Genomic DNA, 18,856 nt, shown 5'->3' with positions numbered 1-18,856 from the left:
ATTCCTGGGACCACACTCAGAGATCATTCCTAAAGGTCTTAGGGGACCATATTGGGTGCCAGCAATCAAACTCAGGTCAGCTGCGTGCAAGGTGAGCACAGGAACCACTGTGCTATCTCTGTCCAGACACTTTAACTTTTTTAGATTATTAACAAGGGATGTAAAAGCCAGGACTGTGGCTCAATGATAAGACACAGGCCACGCATGTGAGACCTTTGGTCTCATCTCCAGCAAAACCCCCCAAATTATCTAGAAGCACTTAAAAGCAATATAGTATTTTTTTCTCCTGACTTATCTCACTTTTGCATAATGTCCTCAAGTCCCATCCATGTTGTCACTACTGGTAGGATTTTCTTCTTCTCATGGATCATATAATAATATATCACGGTCCTCCCATTGTTCATTGATTTGCTCGAGCGGGCCCAGTAATGTGTCCATCATGAGACTTGTTACTGTGTTTGGCATATTGAGTACATCACGGGTAGCTTGCCAGGCTCTGCCGTGCAGGCAAGATACTCTCGGTAGCTTGCTGGGCTCTCCGAGAGGGGCGGAGGAATCGAACTCGAGTCGGCCATGTTGGCTGCGTGCAAGGCAAACGCCCTACTGCTGTGCTCCAGCCCATAATAATATATATCCCATATATTTTTTGGTTTTGGTTTTGGTTTGGGGCCATGCCTGGTCGTGCTCAGGACTGTGGCTCTATACTCAGGGATCACTCCTGGAGGGCTTAGGGGACCGTCTAGGGTGCTGGGGATAAAACCTGAATTGGCCATATGCAAGGCAAACGCCCTGCCTGTTGTACCACTGCTCTGGTCTCCCCATACTTCTTTAAACTCCACTGAGAATCTCTGGCTACTATAACTGATGCAGCAATGAACATGGGAATATGTATATATCTATCTATCTGGAGTGGACTGCTGGATCATCTGGAAGTTCAAGTTTACATCTTTTGAGAATATCCAGACTCTTGTTCATAATGACTATGGCAACTGACACTCCTACCCACAGTGTATAAGGTTCCCTTCTCTGCATATCCCAACACTTGGTATCTCTTACTTTTTTATTTAAATTTTTATTAGTGAGTCACTGTGAGGTACAGTTACAGACTTACAAACTTTCCTCTTTCCTGCTGTGTTTCAGTCATACAATGCTCAAGTACCCATCCCTCTACCAGTGCCCATTCTCCATCACCGACGATCCCAGTATCCCTTCCCCCGCCCCCCCCACCTCTGAGGCAGGGCATTCCCTTTTGTTCTCTCTTCCCTTTTGGGTTTGTGGTTTGCAATAGAGGTATTGAGTGTCCATCGTGTTAGATCTAGTGGGTCCTCTAACCACACTTTACTTTGTGTTCCCTTCTCTATCTGAGCTGCCTTTTCACCCAGCATGTGAGGCCAGCTTCCAAGCTGTGGAGCAAACCTTCTGGTACTTATCTCTACTATACTTGGGTGTTAGTCTCCCATCTGTTATTTTATATTCCACAAATGAGTGCAATCTTTCTATGTCTTTCTCTCTCTTTCTGATTCATTTTACTTAGCATGATACTTTCCATGTTGATCCACTGATATGCAAAGTTCATGACTTCATCTTTTCTAACAGCTGCATAGTATTCCATTGTGTAGATGTACCAAAGTTTCTTTAACCAGTCATCTGTTCTGGTATCTCTTACTTTTTTATGGCTATCATTCTCATAGCTTTGAGATAGTAGCACTGTGTGAATTTTATTTCCATTTCCCTATTAATAGTGATGATGAGCATTTTTTCATGTACCCATTGGCCATTGGTACAACCCCTACATGGAGAGAAAAAGCAGCCACTAAGAGTGTAGGCCTTCTTTTGCAGACCACAACACCCAAACGGAGAGAGAGAACACAGGGGATTGCCCTGCCACAGAGGCAGGGGGGGATGGGGGGATGGGGGTGGGAGGGATATTATCCACGGTGGTGAAAAACGGGCACTGGTGGAGGGATGGGTATCTGATCATTGTATAATTGAAACCCAAGCACAAAAAATTGTAAATCTACAACTGTAAAAAATAAATAAATAAATAAATAAATAAATAAAAAGAGTGTAGGCCTTGCGGAGCCAGAGCGATAGTATAGCAGGTAGGGCATTTGTCTTGCCTGGGTCCAATCCTCAGTATCCCATATAGTCCCCCGAGCACCGCTGGGTGTGACCAAAAAAGCCAGAAAAAATGAGTGTAGGCCTTGAATACCTGAAGTCCTAGATTCAGTCCCTTGCAGGCTGAGCCAAACAGCATGATCAGCTCTGCATATTCAGGCAGTGTAGGGAGGAGAAGGAAAAACAATGTGTGGAGGGTGGGGGGAGACGATACAGATGAGAAGTAACGTGGGCAAGGGTCAGTGTACATCAGTGGTGTTAAGGGATGGTAGAGCTAAATATCCAAACCACAGAGTTAACAACATTGAAAGCATGGGATCCAAATAAATAAATAAATAAATAAATAAAACACCCTACCTACTACACTACTGTTCCAGCCCTGCACATATTAGTTTTTCTTATCATTAAAGGTAAAAAAGGTAAAGGCCCTCCCGTTGATCGTCGATTTGCTTGAGCGGGCCCAGTAACGTCTCCATTGGAGACTTTGTTGTTACTGTGTCTGGCATATCGAATACTCTCGGTAGCTTGCCGGGCTCTCCGAGAGGGGCGGAGGAATCGAACTCGGGTCGGCCATGTTGGCCGCTTGTAAGGCGAACGCCCTACCCGCTGTGCTATCGCTCCAGCCCTACCTGCTGTGCTATCACTCTTATCATTAGACCATAAAAATAACTATTTACATAATAGTCATGTTTTACTAGATACTAAAAGCAATAATAATTATTACTTAAGGTCTTATTACTTTAGGTATCTGGAAATATGAATATCTGTTGGAAATCATAGAAACTGTTCTGAAGAGGATACTGAGAAAAAATTATTTCCTTCTACTTCATGCTTTTGTCATTCAACATTTCGTCATGAAGATATATCATTGAATGTTTATTGAAATTCAATTTAATAGATTCATGGTATATCATAATGAGAGTGGCCAATATAGATGGTGAGTAGATGAGAAAACTGCCTCTCATAGAAAATAGTCCTTGTGCAGACTACAAATTTTAACCACTACAGCATTTTGTTATTCCCTGAAGAAAACTTTTATGTGCTTGTATGAGAACCATAGACTATTGCACCCTGTGCTTCTAACATGTTGAAAAAAATATAAAAAAGAAAGAAAGCACGAGATCCAAACTTCAATAAACAAACAGATGCTTGTCAAGATGGCAGGCTGGGGTGGGGATGGCGATCAGAAAGGGAATTCAGGAACACTGGTGGAAGGAAGATGAATCTTATGGCAGATGTGATAGACAGAACACTGTATGTCTAAAATTTAAGTATGATTAACTTTGTAAATCATGGTGCTTTCACAAAATAACATAAAATAAAATAAAACACAAAAAGGGGGAAAGAAGATAAGGAAAGGGCTTGTCATTATATATCCCCTTTATGGGGAAGAGTAGGAGAAGGAACTGTGGAGAGTTCTGAGTACTGAATTGGCACATGAGAGCCTCAGTCTCCTCATCCATAAACATTAAGTAAAGAAAGCAAAAAACAGAGCATTCTAGGAACCTCATATTACCTCTGTATTAATCCTTGTAGCATTCTAATATGCTGCCAAAGTGGGTGCTGCATGTTTTTCATAAGGATGATTATCAAATCCAATAAGATATTTCCTTTATAATTAAATACAATCTGAGCCAAAATTATGTGTTATACAGAAGACTGATGAGACATAAGAACTGAAAGAGTTTGTCTCTTTACTAGATAGGGCACTGTCCAATTCATGAAGCATTTAAAACTCCAAGTTAGTCTTGAACATTTTAAGGGCCTAGAGAAATAGAACAATTGTTAAGGCACTTGTCTTTCATGTGGCCATAACCCTGGTTCAAATCCCAGCATAACATATGGCCCCCAGAGCAATGCCAGGCAAAAAAATTATTTAAACTATATTACCTAAACTATAATAGTAATTTAAAAAAAACGGAAAAAGGTCAACATTTGGGACAAAGATAAAAATGAAATAAAAATTAAAAGCCACGCAAAACAGGGTATAAAGTATAAAATAAATATTACTTCTCAGAGGAAAACCTGTAAAAAATCAAGAAGAGGTACTATTTGAAGACATAAAACCTTATATTTTTCTCAACAAGTTGAAAGACACTGGTTTTCAAATATAGGATTCTGAGTCCCAAGAGAAAGAAAAATAAATTGAAATTAAGGAACAGCAAAGAGAAGGAAATTCTTACAAAGAAACTTAAGAGAATGATATGTGATTTCTCAGTTGTTATAATTAAGATGACCAAAAATGGTGTTATGGAAGAACATAACATCCAGAGAAATGTTTGAGAACAAAACACTTTTAAGAAGCCATTTTGAGAGCCGGAGAGATAGTACAGGGGAAGGAAGCTTGCCTTTTACATAGGTGACCAGTGTTCAATTCCTGACATCTTACATCTCCCCAATCCCTGCTAAGGAGTGATACTTGAGCACAGAGCCAGGAATAAGCTGTGAGCACTACCAGGTGTGTCCCCCCCGCCCAAAATCTCCTATTTATGGGCAAAGATAACAGAAATAGAGAGTTGGTTCACAGAACTTAGCTTATAGAATGAGGGTAAGTGTGGAAAGGAAGGGGCATTTGGGACTTTGGTGGAGGGAAGTGGGTACTGGCGGTGGGTGTGGTGTTGAAATAATGTATGTATTAAATTACCACTAATAGTATTGTAAATTATAATCCCTCAACAGAGACAAAAATAAAATAAAAAGACATTTTAAAACAAATATAATCAGAGAATTTACCAATAGTCGACTTAACAAGCCACAAAAAGAATCAAATGAATCTTAGAGGAATGCATGCCATGGAAGGGGTCATAATGTCAGAAGCTAAAAACTTGACAGTATAGAGTAATATCAGCGAATGACTATCTAATGGGATTTTAAAAACTAGGATAGAAGTAAAATGCTATATGATATAATATTTATTTGAGACAGGCAATTAGACTTAAAACGTAAGACCCTTGCATATTTAAGATGAAGATACTAATTTTAGATACCAAGCTGAGTATCCTTGGTAAATGTAGAAGGTAATAACTCAAAAATAGAAACAGAATGCAAAACTTTCACAGTAACAGGTTAAAATTGAAATAAAGATGGGAGCTGGAGCAATAGTACAGCAGGTAGGGCATTTGCCTTGCATGCGACTGACCCAGGTTTGATCCCTGACACTCTATATGGTCACCTGAGCTGGCCAGGAGTGATCCCTGGGCACAGAACCAGGAGTAAGCCCTGAGTACCATTGGGTGTTTCCCCAAAACAAAAAACTTAAAGCAAGGATGCATATTTAACTAAAAACAAACAAGATTATAAATAAGAAATGCTGTACAATAGGAGTACTAGAAAGAGGAAATAAATATGGCATAAGAAATAAGGAATCTGATGTAAATGGGTGGGCTGGAGTGATAGCACAGCGGTAGGGCGTTAGCCTTGCACGCAGCCAACATGGCTGACCCGAGTTTGATTCCTCCGCCCCTCTCAGAGAGCCCGGCAAGCTACTGAGAGTATATCATTCACACGGCAGAGCCTGGCATATTAGATATGCCAAACACAGTAACAACAAGTCTCACGATGGAGACATTACTGGGCCCGCTCGAGCAAATCGATGAACAACGGGAGGACCGTAACTGTGATGTAAATGGAATAATCTTTCAAAGTTAAGAGACTGTCACAGTAAACTGAAAAAAAATCAGAACAAATATGCACATGCTGTTTTTAAGAACAATCTATACTATAAGTATGGAAAAGGTAATGGCAAAAGGATGCAGAGAAAATGTTCCGTGCAGATATGAACACAAAGAATGCTGGTGAGTGCTGACTGTAGTCTTTGGCTTGGCCATAGCTCTAGTACCATCATGATAAATCAGACTGCAGCCAAAACACAGAGACCTACAAATTTATGAATGTTTTAGATTCATTAGAAAACTATAAACATCTGAGTAAGTATACATAACTGTGAGTTACGTAAAGAGAAAGTGGGCAGAATTTGAAAGGGAGACACCAATTCGGTCCCAGTGTATGACCTCACCTTTCTCACTAACTGCTCCAATGAGGAGACAGAACATTGGTGGGACTAGACAAGGGGTGAGCAACGTGATAGGTGAATGTGACTATTTGCCGCTTCTTTGAGTCCATTCAGAACATTCACAGGAGCCTAAGTCTGCATCATAAAGGAAATCCCAAAACCCATGGAATGACAACACAAAGAGTATGTTCTCTAACCAAAACATAACCAAATTAGAGCAGTGAATGTTTCTCAGGTTTGGAAATTAAGAAACATGGTCTTTTGTTTGTGAGTTTTTGTTTGTTTTGGGCCACGCCAGCTATGGTAACTCCTAGCCCTGTGGTCAGGAATCACTCTTGGTGATGCTTGGGGGAGTATATGGGATGCCAGGGATGGAACCTGGGTAGGCTGTGAGCAAGGCAAGCGCCCTACCACTGTACTACCAAGCCCACCCAAGAAATGGAATAGTGAGTCTCACATCCATTAGAATGAATCAGGAAGATAAGCAAATTGCCACCCAGGAGGTACGAAAGGAGTCAGAAAACTTTCTGGAAAGAGCCAAGTAGGAGTTTTAACAACACTCTGAAAGTAGGAACGCATTCTCAGTGCGTAAGCTGAGGGCTATGAAGACAGACTCTTGGTCACATTTGGCCCAGAGATCAGTTTGCACAAATTTATGCAACCCTAACCAAAGATACAATGGCAAAAAATTAAGAGAAACAGTTTATTTTCTAAAATATAGATAACATTACTAACTCCCAGTAAAACTGATACAATAAAGAGAAGATTCACAATAACAATATCAGAAATGAAAATAGGATATTATTACAGACCTGACCAAAACAAGAAACTATTCTCATTAAATTTATGTCAACTAATTAGAACGACTATGCAAAATGAACAAATTCCTAAACTATGGAAGGAAACCCTAGTTTACCAAAAGGAACACAAGAACAAAGCAGAAAATCTAAAGTCACCTAAGGAGCAAAGGAATTTAACCCTTAACTTCAAAATCTTTCAAGGCCCTAGGACATAGGTCAAATAGTAGAGCACCTGCCATGTTTGCATGTACAATGCCTTGGGTTTGACCCTGGCACCACATGGCATTCTCCCTTAGCACTGGATGGGCTCAAACACTACTAGCTTCACCCCCAAAACACTTTCAACATAGCAAGGTACATGCCGAGATGGTCTCTCTAGTAAATGTTACCAATCGTCTAAGGAAAAAAGCACACAAACTTTTTCCAAAGAGTGAAGAGAGAAAAAAATCTAGTTTGCTATATAAAGTCAGCAAGACCTTTTTACTAAAGACTGACACTGATATACAAGAAGGAGAGAGAGAGAGAGAAAGAGAGAGAGAGAGAGAGAGAATCACAGAATGATATACTTCATGATCAAAGATCCAAAGACAAAGAAATTCAAAACAAAATTTGTATAAAGCAAATGTAGCAATTAATTTATACAAAGGGTATTCCTCATGGTGAACATGTCAGGAATGCGAGCCCTGGTCAGCAATCACAATCAGCAAATGATGGGCCAGGACACGCTGCAGTGTTAAAGCATTCACCCTGCATGTCTCAGGTCAGTTGGTCCCCTGAAGACCACTGGGAGGGATCAAGCACAGAGTCAGGGACAGCCCCTGAGCACTCCTGCAGGTGGCCCAAACAGCCAAAGAAGGGACCGGTGTTGGAACAACATATGACTAAAACCCAATCATGAGCTATTTTCTGTGTACCTCACTGTGATTAAATTATAAAAATAAATTAATTTTAAAAATTAAAAAAATAAAAGATCAACTAATGGAAGTATTCGTAGTAACAGGTAAGGTAAAGGAGAACAATTATATGTATGTTTATAAAGTGCTCCAATAAATTCAATATTCATTCTTTAAAAATGTCTTAGCAAAATAGGAATATTAGAGAGTACCCAGAAAGGTATCTTGGAAAATCTCTTTCAAATCACACTATAATAGTGAAATCCTGAAACCTTTCCACCTGAGATAAGGAATAAGACAAGGATCCCTGGACTGGAGTGACAGTACAGATGGTAGGGCATTTGCCTTGCGTGTGGTTGAGCATCCCTGGAGTAAGCCCTGAGCACAAAAAGGTGTGGCTCAAAAATTGAAGAAAAAAGAATCCCTGTTATCTCCATTAATGCTAAATAATTTCCTGGACTTCTAGAATAAGTAGTGGCATAAGAATTAAATGGGAGGACGGGTCTGGGGGTGGGGGATAGTAGAGTGGTTAGAGCATATGATTGGCATGTGAGCAACCCAAGTTTGATCTCCAGTCCCACATGGTCCCCTAAGTATCACCAGGTGCAGCCTTGGAGACTCTAACACCACCAGCAGGCCAAGCAGCACCACATCCCTGTGCCCTTGCATTGAACCATTGGCCCTGCTGGCTGAGAATCACCAATGGGGACCCCAGACCTCCTGGGCATCATCTGGAAGCCTGCCTGCACCCCCACAAATAGTATATGAAAGATGCAAGTGTTATGAAAGAAACATATTATATGCATAGCCCCAAAGCGTAAAATAACCCATAGTTCAGAAAAGCTAGTCACAAAATCAAAATAGAAAACTAAGTTGCCATATATCACCAAAAAAATCCCCAAACCCTCAAGACCATGATCACGATGATCACGACCATCCTGTTATTCGTCCATTGCCTCGAGCAGGCCCCAGTAACGTCTCCTTTGTCCTAGCCCTGAGATTTTTTTAAAAGTGAATATTCAAGGCTCTCAGGGTTAGGGGAATGAGACCCATCATTGTTACTGGTATTTGGCATATTGGGTACGTCACGGGGAGTTTACCAAACTCTGCCGTGTGGGCAGGTTACATTCGGTAGTAGACCATCAGTATCTAAAATAAAGTGCCATTGACGATAACAAAAGTTAACAAATTCATGGAACTACATAGCCAAGAGAAACATAAAGCTTCATAAGAACTCCTAAACTATATTATAGATGGGCCAGGAGCTAGATCGCGTGGCAGAGCAAGGGTCCAGCTCTTACTCCACCCCCTTATTTATACTTTCAATTTTCGCTTTTGCCTACCGCACATGAAAGTTAGCAAACTGGGTCCATTGGTGTCACTGGTTCTTCAGTTCCTCCAGGTTTTCAGGAGGAAGCCACACATTTAACAACCAGGGACACCAGGGGTGCTCTCAGTCACAGTAAGTTGGGGGCTCTGTTAGATGAAAGGACATGATTTGAGGAGTTGGCAGCCCTTAACTTCCATAGTCCCTTGCATGCCGAGCAGTGACTCAGGACTGTTATTATATTGGGGTGAGGAGGTACACTGTGAGAATGAGCACCTTCACGGAAAGAGCAAAGGGGATGCCTGGGAGGGTGTGGGGGCTGCAGCCCTGGTCGGAGGTCCTCCAGTTGAGCATATGACCCAACCCAGAGTATGGAACTGGCTTGACGGTTTGCTTATTTTGTCCCCAGTGCCCCCTCCATGGCCCCCCAAAAGCTCCCAGGAAGCTCAGTCAACTGGGGAGGTTCCAGGTATGAGCTTCCACCGAGGTCACTGGGAGCAAAGGACTCGGGGGAATGTACTCAGGGCTGGGGCATGTGACCTTTACCTTTCCATGTCCTCACGTGGTCTAAGCCAGAGAGAGAGATCCTTCTTGGTAGCACGGTGCAGCCCGGCCTGGTCAGGCCCCCACGGCTGCTCCATGGGACCTGCTCGTCTTGTCGCCGTTCTGAGAGGTGGCTGGGCTTAGGGGGCCGAGGAGGCGGTATGCTGGAGAGGAGGCCAAGCTCTGTCATGCTGAAGGTCAGTGGCCTTGGGTGTCGGTCCACCTTCATCGTGGGGCTTAAGGAAGTTTCCAGCAGTTGTGAGGAAGACAGATGGTCCCTGGGGGACCCATTGCTCTCTCTGCTCCAGAGGCGGGCCACTGAGGGCCTGCTGGGAGGGCCCTCCTGAGCCCCACTCCCAGGGCGCAAGGGCTGGCCCAGGTTACTGGAAGGTAGCGGTGGCAGGCAGTCAACGAAAACATCATCAAATGAGGTCTGCTCCGATGGGTTAGACCAGCTGTCACATGTGTTAGGGACACTAGGGAAGAGAAGCAGCGACAAGTGAAAGGAATGGAGCAGGAGGAACCCGGCAGCTGGAGTTATGGCAGGCACTATGGGGAATGGGAAGAAGAAAGGCCGTGGGTAGACCCCGGCGTGCGCTCAGGCATGTCCCCTTGGCCCCTGGCTGCCCCACACCTGGCGGTGCCACACACACATGAAGTGTAAGGTTAGGAAGCAAAGCCACAGAACTTGCTTTGTTAGTGCACCCCACACTACATCTTGCCTCGCATTTGATAGGGGTCTAGCCCCACCCCACCCATGGCAGGAAAAGGGGTAAGGACAGACACTCACGAGAAGCTGATTTGGCGAGACAAAGCACAGCTCAGTGACGGGACCGCAAGCGGAGGCAGCCTGGGCTCTGCAAGCACAAGAGAGCATGCTGTGAGGCCTACCTGGCGTGGCGCAGTCTTCCTGTCTCACAGTTGGAGAGAACCAGATAATCGGGAAGGAAGGGAAACTCTGACTCACTTCTGCTTTCCTCAGCGGCTCCCGGACCAGAGCCCAGCTCCTCTCTTGGCAGCGGGGAGCTGAGAGCATGGGCGGTGTGGAGGGCGCTGGCCGGGGACGGCTGCACTGAGTGGGGCGTGCAAGAGAAGCTCTCCGCAGAACCTGCTGGAGAAACCATTTCCCAGGTCGACACTTCGCAATGGCTCTACCACTCACTCACAATCTCTCCAACAGCACTGGAGAAGCCAAATAGAAGATGCAAGTCCCAGCTGCTGTCTGTACTCAAGGAGGAGACCCATTTCCCCAGGCTATAAACAATGTCTGGGAAAGAAGGCTAGTGTTCCAGGAGTGAAGTGTTGAATCAATTAAGAGGGAAAAAACCAACATTCTTGGCCTGGAAACGTGCAGTGAGATGGTCCACAGTTTCTCTAGGGCTCTGCATGGCTCTGCCTGCACTCTGCACATCCACGTGTGCACGTCCACACTTGCCTGAGAGAATTCCACGTGTGTGCATTTCCGCCGCCTGTGCAGTAAGGAAAATCTATCCCGTCCGTGTCCACAGACTAGCTCTTGTTGTGGACCTTGTTGTGGACTAGCCCTTGTCTAGCACTGTGGACCTCGCCTTCACTTGGATGAGTAGCCGCCCCTGCAGGAGCTATTTGCCCCCTCACATGAATCCAGAGCACCAGGAAGGAAAGGGATGGGCACTGCACCTTTCTCAGTAGCGAGAAGCTCCCGCCTGAGAAGCCAGCTGTTCCTGCCTCTTGAGCCCAGACGGCAGGCATTCAGCATTCCAGAGCTTCAGGGGCCTGGAACTATCAGGGTCCAAGTTCACCCTTTCCTGTGCAGCTGCTGGAAGCCACGCCACATTACCTGCCTTGTCCCTGCTTCCTGCTGGGTCGTGGGAGGTGTTGGGGCAGCCCTGGCCTACCACGGTGGAGGAGAGACTGGCTCCCAGAGGAAAGCAGAGACTCACTGGCCCTGAAAAGCCACCAGAAGCCCTTGGGCCTGCTTCTTACAGTAGAGGCCTACTCGGCAGGCGATAGGGCTCATGGGGTCACGCACTGCACTTGGCTAACCACTTGGCACTCCACTCTGTGGACCCTGAGGGAAATGAGGCAGCTATCCTAGAGGAGACACCGACCAGACACAGGACTCAGGGATGAGACTCCGAAGAGCTTCCCTTTCTGTGCTACCCTGTGAGGAGAAAGGAACTCAGTGCCTGGATGCAAGTGTTCCCCTGCCTGGCCCAGAGCAGCCCAGAACCCCAACTCCCCTCCCCTCCATAACCTTCCAGATCGAGATTCTAACTACCCCCACAAGAAGCACCCAGGGATGGGAAAGGTGGAAGGGAGGTCCTTAGGATCAGATTGGGGCAAATCTAGGGGCTAGATTGAGTGGCAAAGTAGATCAGAATCAAAGGGCCGAGAGTGCAAAGATCAGGGACCCTTCACCACCAAAAGCCACAATGGGAAGAGACCCTCAAAATGAGAAGTGGACAGTGGGTGTCTGCACATGACGAAATGGACAGGAAGCTGTCCCACATGAACCAAAAACACGTCTGACATCCCATGAGCACATGTGTGCAGGTGCGAGTGAGAAAGAGCCTTGGGTCTCAGCAGCTCTCACTGGAACGAGGATGCTTGAGGGCTGCTGAGAAGGTGGGAGTCTGTGGACCCCTGCTCTGCATGCTGAGCACCTGGAGGAAAAGCTGGACTTGCTGATGTCTCTGGACAGTTGGCAGTGGCTTGGGGGCAAGCAGAGTCCTGGTGGGTGCAGCCCCATCGCCTGTGGCCTTGCGGCTGCAGGACTCATTCCCAGCTGGAGCCTGGACCCTCTGAGGCTTGGGGCCAACATGGAAATGAGCCCTGGCTCTTACCTGTGCCATCCTGCAGGTGCCCGAGGTTGCACACTTGACTGATGCTGCGCACCCACACCTGCATCTCCTCCTCAGTCTTGGCCACCAGGTAAAATGTTCTCGCAGTAGTCTTAACTACGAAGACGAAGCGGTTCTGAAACTCCTTGCGCACGAAACCTGGGCCAGTGTGTGTGCACACAGCGCAGTCACGAAGGTCGATGGTGCGCAGGGGCTTGGTGGCACGCTGGCTTCGGTAGTATTCCAGCACATCACGGTCGCCACTCATGCGGCCACGCCGCAGCACGAACCAGCGCCGGCGCCAGGCCTGCAGGGTATTAAATGCAGCGTTAGCACCCGCGACTTATGCCTCAATGTCCACCCAGTGATGTGCACAACACAAGAGGGATAAGGTGGCCCTTCAAGCTGTTACACCCATGTCTGCCCAGCAGGAGACACTCAGTGAAGGTAGGGTGCCGTGGTGCCCCAGATGACAGCACGCAGTGCTGGGGCATGGCCTATGGAGTGCAGATGGGGTCCAGGGCTTTGCATGTGCCACATGTCAGCCCTCATACTCCCTCTTCAAGGAGTCTAAGGCTGCACAAGCACGAAACACAGAACGAAGCACAAACCTACAGGCCAGAGGATGGGGTGAGTTCAGTCACGACAGGGAAGGCACAAAGGCATGGAATTCTCAACTTCTACATTCAAACCCCTCAATAATGAAGAACTGGGAGCAACCTACTGGCCATTATCTCATGCGGATCACAAGTTCTGGTCCTGATCAGTTATCAGTTCACTTAGATATTTGACCCTGACAGAACTTCGAGGCCCAGAGGACATGTGGGGCATTGATGAGCAAAGAGGATAAGCATTGTCTATAAGCAGTGGTTGCCTGGGGATTAACCTAATGGAGATGACATCACAGCTTGACTGGACTCAGTCACATGCCGGTTAGATTCCTTCAGGAGAGACCATTTGCTAAGTGCTGTACCATAATCTATTTATCTCCAGCACAATCCCATAGAAGAGAGACCAAGTAGCTGTCCTTCTGTGTACCTCAAAATCCAAGTTCTGCAAGAGCAGGACTGTGCCCAAGGTCACACGGCTGGGCAGCTGAGTGAGTGGATTTGAGCTTAAGTGAAGGGGTAGGTCAGGGGGAAAGTGAAGTGAAACTGTGTAGGAGGAAGTCCAGCTGGCTCTCTAGAGCTGTGTTCCTGGGGTAACACACAAACAGGCCGATGGCTCTCATCGAGAGGCCATAGGCAAGGAGCCCGGTCTCGCTTGTCACAAAGGCTTGGTGTGGGCTGTTCCACTTGAAAGTTACAGTGCCCTGCTGGGGAACACAAGAAGATGCTGCCTTCATGCACGAGTCTCTGGGAAGAGGAAGAGCCACTCCTGAAGTTGTGGAGAAACTCGAGTCCAGCTATGGCGCGGTGGCTTTGATCCTAGAAGTTGGAGGGGGAGTGCATTTAGGGAGTCTTGGCTCCCTATTCAGCCTTGACCTCAAAGGTTTGTGGATGGAGTGTTAGTGCAGTGAGTAGGATGCTTGTCTTGCACATGGCTGATCCTCAGTCCCCTGAGCCCTCCTGTTGTGATCCCTGAGCCCAGAGCCACAAGTAATCCCTGAACACAGATAAGTTTTCCCCCCCATATAAAACAAAACAACCAAAATCTGTTAGCTGTGGAGTCAGTGCCCAGAAGAGGTGCACACCCCACAGAGAAATGCATGCACTATCTCCTTGGCAAGAGGCCTGGAGAAGGTGGTCTCAATGCTGGTGCTGAGAGACATGAAGGAAGCTGCTCATCTCTGCAAGTGACCGTGCTCAGTACTCTGGTCCAGCACACTTGGGGCAGCCCATGCTGCCAGGTCCTGCTGTGAATGAGGCTTTCCATGGAGGCTATGTGACAGCGGGAGCCACAGCGACCACAGGGACAGGAAGCTGTCTGTGTCACTGATATCTCTGGAAGCCTACCAGCTTAGATGGAAGAGCAAAGGGGAAGACAGAGTCTCCACTGACCGCCCAGGGCTCCCAATAGCCAGCACCAGGCACCCTAGGGGCAGGCGCACTCTCTCAAACGACCTGGTCCGAATGAGGCCACACAGTCTATCCATGTCAGCCAGGATAAGGAACAAACTAGTCCCTCAAGTATGGCTGCACGCTTGACTGATGCCCCTACCTGGGAGATGGAAGCCATCAGGAATGGAATGCCTGGTCCCTGCCCCCAGGTGGATAGACAATACTGTGCCTGCCTACTAAAGCAGGTTTTCATGGCGGACCCGGGGGACCCCAAAGTTTCCAGAGGCCACTTGCGGAGGGAAACGTGATGAGGAACTGTGCTATACTTCCCAAAAACAATTCTGAAAGAGGAAGTCAGGCCAAGTACGGACGCGCATTTCAAGTGAACTGCTCTCGTTTCCTGGAAACTGGGTGCGTGGCCTTGAATCACGTGGGGCAGCAATGGGGGGGGGGGGGGACACACAGTTTGCCAGTTACTATGGTTCAGGAGCATGTGAGAACCAGTCCCCAGAAGCCAGGAGGCGCTCAGGTCAGCAGGGCAGTGTTGAAGAGCTGTGGGACAGGGCAAGAATCACCCCTCCGTCTCACACACACACACACACATGCACGCACAAACACATGCATACAAGGTCTGGTGAGCAAGCTACATATGAACCTTCTGTGCATGCGAGGAAGTGGAAAGGCGATGAGCAGAGTAGCGCTGACTAGGGAAAGCCACCACACCGGGGTGCGGGGGGGGGGGCACACAGGAACACTCAATTGCCTGAGCTAAGCCATAAGAAGAGCAGAGGCATCAAGAGTACAAGTACAAATCTTGGCAGACACATTGGGCAGGGGACTTGGAGGACCAGGAACAGGAGAGGGGTCAAGGGGAGAACCCCTAATGCAGCCCTTTGCAGAGAAAGTAGAAGTTTCTTGGACATTGTCTCACATGGAGATGTCTCGAAACCAGGGGCCGTTGCTGGCATATCTTTCTGTGAAGTTCCCCCTCAACCTAGAAGTGGAGTTGTTGAGAAGCATGACAGTTTTAAGGGCTCAAGGCTAACGGGTGGACCTGCAGTTCCAGAGGCAGAGGCCAGGGGCCAGGAGCCAAAGACTCAGAAAGCGGCCAGCTATCATCAGTGTTCCAGTGGCATCAGGGCCACACCCAGAGCACAGCGAGCCAGGCCACAGAGACCACGCCTGGAGCTGTACATCAAGTCATCAGACCTCGAGGTCTCTGTGGCTGCACAAACTAAGAACTTCACGTTTACAGAGCATGGACGAGGTGCCAGGAAAATGCCAGGGAGTACAACCCCGCTGTGTTCGTCATGGCCATAAACACAGAGCTGCCACTAGGAAGGGCACAGTCTACTCTACTCTGTGCATCAAAGCCAAGAGCTCTTCAACAGCTAAACAAGAGAGGACAGAGAAGTGACAATGGATAGAGTGGGGGCGGAGACAACACAAGGGGCCCTGCATGCTACCCATCCTGGTTCCATCCCCAGCATATATGGTCCCACCAGCACTGCCAGGGAAAGATGCCCAAGAACTAGTGGGTGTGGCCCCAACCCCCCACTCAAGTAATAATAAAATAAGGTAAAAGATTATTGGTACAGAGTGACTCAGAGCAACTTTGCTTGTATAGGAACTGGGAATTGATCCCCCAACACAAAATAATAAAATAAAATAATAAAGTAAACATGCTAGACTAAATTTTATTTTATGTCTTGGGGCCACACCTGTCAGTGCTAAGGGCTGTGTTCTGATTCTGTGCTCAGGGATCACTGTTGGCAGGGCTCGGGAGAACATAGGGGGTGTTGAGGATTGAGCACAAGTTGACTGCATGTAAGGCAAGCAAGCACCCTCCCTGCTGTACTATTGCTCAGACCCTAAACTGAGTTTTTGAGGCTAGAACGGTGGTCATGTGCATGATAATAACCCAAGAAATTCAGAGTCCTCTCTATCCAGGATCAGAACTCAGGGTGGGAAAGAGTATTGGGGGGCAGTGCATTAAAGGGTGATGAAAATCAGGGAAGTAGCAAAGTTCTGCTTTTGACCTGGGTGTTGCTTACTGAGAGCTCCTAGTACCCTTCGCAAAGTATTCCCTGCACATGCTTTCTAAGGTTTGGTTATTTGTGTCTTTCTTTAGACAAAAAGGACTTGGAAGATTCCTCTGTACAGGGCACCTTGCTGATCTCATTTGCAACAAGGCAGAGCTGGGCTATGTGCGACTCAAGAAGAATCTGATCTTCAGACATAGAAAGACTGCATTCATCTAGGGAACATAAAGTAACAAAATAGGAGACTAACACCCAAGAATAATCGAGATAAGTACCAGGAGGTTTACTCCATGGCTTGGAGGCCAGCCACACACTCTGCTCAGATAGAAAAGGCAGCTCAGATAGAGAAGGGAGCACCAAATAGAGGGTGTTGGGAGGATCCTCCCAGGATGGGAGATGCGTGCTGAGAGTAGACTATAGACTGAACATGATTGCCACTCAATGCCTCTTTTGCAAACCACAGTACCCAAAAGGAGAGAGGAGAGAGAGAACAAAAGGGAATGCCTTGCCACAGAGGAGGGAGGGATACTGGGATCAGTGGTGGTGGAGAATGGGCATTGGTGGAGGGATGGGTATTCGATCATTGTATAACTGAAACCCAAGCACAAAAATTTGTAAGTCTACAACTGTACCTCATGGTGTTTCACTAAAAAAATTTTAAAAAATAAGAGTCTGATCTCAACCTGAAGCAAATGGTGGAACTCTAAATTCCTAGGTTGCAGTATGACATTGCCCCCCTCTCCATGACCATAGCTAATGGCTGCATTTGCACACTGGGTCTTTCAGCAAGTTCAAGTGATTAGGTGGTCCTGGGATCAGTGGGAGAAGATAGCCTGCCCTCACAAGGAACCCCTCGCTGACAGCCCCCTTGACCTAGGACTTTGGGTGTCCAGAGCTGGGGAGCAGTCTGTTTCAGCTGTCTGAACCTGCAGTCAGCGTGGTCTGGCTTGCAGCCCTGCAGACTCCCGTCCACCAATCACGCAAGAGAACTTCTACTTCAGAAACTAGGTGCACCTGGGACTGAGCATGCCCCTACTCATAGAAGATACGAGAAAGCTGGAGCACATACATGAAGCAATCACGTTCAGACAAAAAGGCACTGTCCAGGCATGGGCGAAGTCTGTGTGAGAAGAGAAACAAGAAACACTGAGAGGCGAATTCCAAAGCAACTCATGGAGCTTTAGAGGAGCGAGTGGGGGAAGCTGGGACAGTCAATGAAATCCCTAGAAGACTTCATGTGGAGCCCGAGCCAAAGCAGCTGGTGAGTAGAGGCAACTCACAGGAGCACATGGCAGGTCACACTGCTTGCTGAGGTCAAAGGTCAGTAAAGAAAGCCAAGCAAATGCAGACACTAGAAGAGCCACTGTGTCATGCACCCCTTGCCCCAATACTCCAAACGCAAAGAAACAGGATGATGGGACTTGTAGAAAGGAATGAGTCCACACACACAGACCTAATACTGACCAAGATGATGCACTAAGCAGACATGACTTTCCAAACTATTTTTATGTTCGAGATTGAAAGGAAAGCGTTCACATACCGGAAAGAGAAATGGAGGACATAGCCAAGAGCAAGGTGGAAGACACCATCTCAGCTGCCCAGGAGGGGCTAGGTGGGCAAGCCTCTAACCTGTGAACATCAGATTCCAAGCTAGATCCCAGTACCACCCCACATGCCAAATGCTGTCCTATGCTTTGCCAGTGAGATCCATGATACTATAACACAACAATACAGTGTCTGAAATATAACAGTCAAAAGTGACATATTTGGACACTCAAGACCTCATTACTGAACTGAAGCACAGGAAGAAACAAATGGAATCACCAGGAGTGCATCAGATGACATCCTGCCCCTTTGCTCAAAAGAGCTGAATTCATCAGACCTGGCTCGGACCCAAGAATGTGCATTGAGCATCACTTACTGACCTGCAGATCCCCCTCACTTAGGTACCCTAAATTGAGTTCCTATAACTCTACTCTGTATCCAGAGTATAGGTTCCCTTCCTTCGATTATGGATTTGTGATTCAACCTTTTCTCGTATAATGCACACGTAGAAGGACTCATCTTTCTCCTCCTCATTTGGCTTCACACCAGGAATGTGCATTTTCCACTAGCAGAAGAGGGAACTGACCATAGAGCAGAAGAAAGGAAGCACTAAAAGGGTGTAGAGGGTAGAAAAGGCCAGCATACATAAAATCTATCTGAAAGAGAGAACCTCTGGGCATCAATGTCTGTCCTGGAACTGTGAGGAGACAGAGCTGAGAAGCAATTTTGTGAAGCATCTTCGAGTCTGCACTGG

At 46.8% G+C, this 18,856-nt stretch overlaps 1 protein-coding gene across 3 annotated transcripts in view; it reads right to left on the bottom strand.

Annotated features, from left to right (window-relative positions):
- GAB3 (GRB2 associated binding protein 3) overlaps positions 1-18,856 on the bottom strand; it is a 74,563-nt gene that overhangs the window by 16,649 nt on the left and 39,058 nt on the right. For 2 of the 3 annotated variants that reach the window (XM_056128846.1, XM_056128848.1), the window contains exons 2-4: positions 12,519-12,822; positions 10,585-10,804; positions 9,697-10,169 (exon numbers count right to left, since the gene is read on the bottom strand). In XM_056128846.1, the coding sequence (XP_055984821.1) occupies positions 9,697-10,169; positions 10,585-10,804; positions 12,519-12,822 (997 nt within the window). The remainder of the gene's footprint in view (positions 1-9,696; positions 10,170-10,584; positions 10,805-12,518; positions 12,823-18,856) is intronic. The other variant, XM_056128847.1, reaches the window with a different exon arrangement.

Source organism: Sorex fumeus, unplaced genomic scaffold (genome assembly GCF_029834395.1).
Source record: "Sorex fumeus unplaced genomic scaffold, SorFum_2.1 ptg000070l, whole genome shotgun sequence".
In the NCBI taxonomy this organism is placed as follows: Eukaryota; Metazoa; Chordata; class Mammalia; order Eulipotyphla; family Soricidae; genus Sorex; species Sorex fumeus.
The sequence above is the reverse complement of the archived record's forward strand: the minus strand, read 5'-3'. Positions and strand labels throughout refer to the sequence as shown.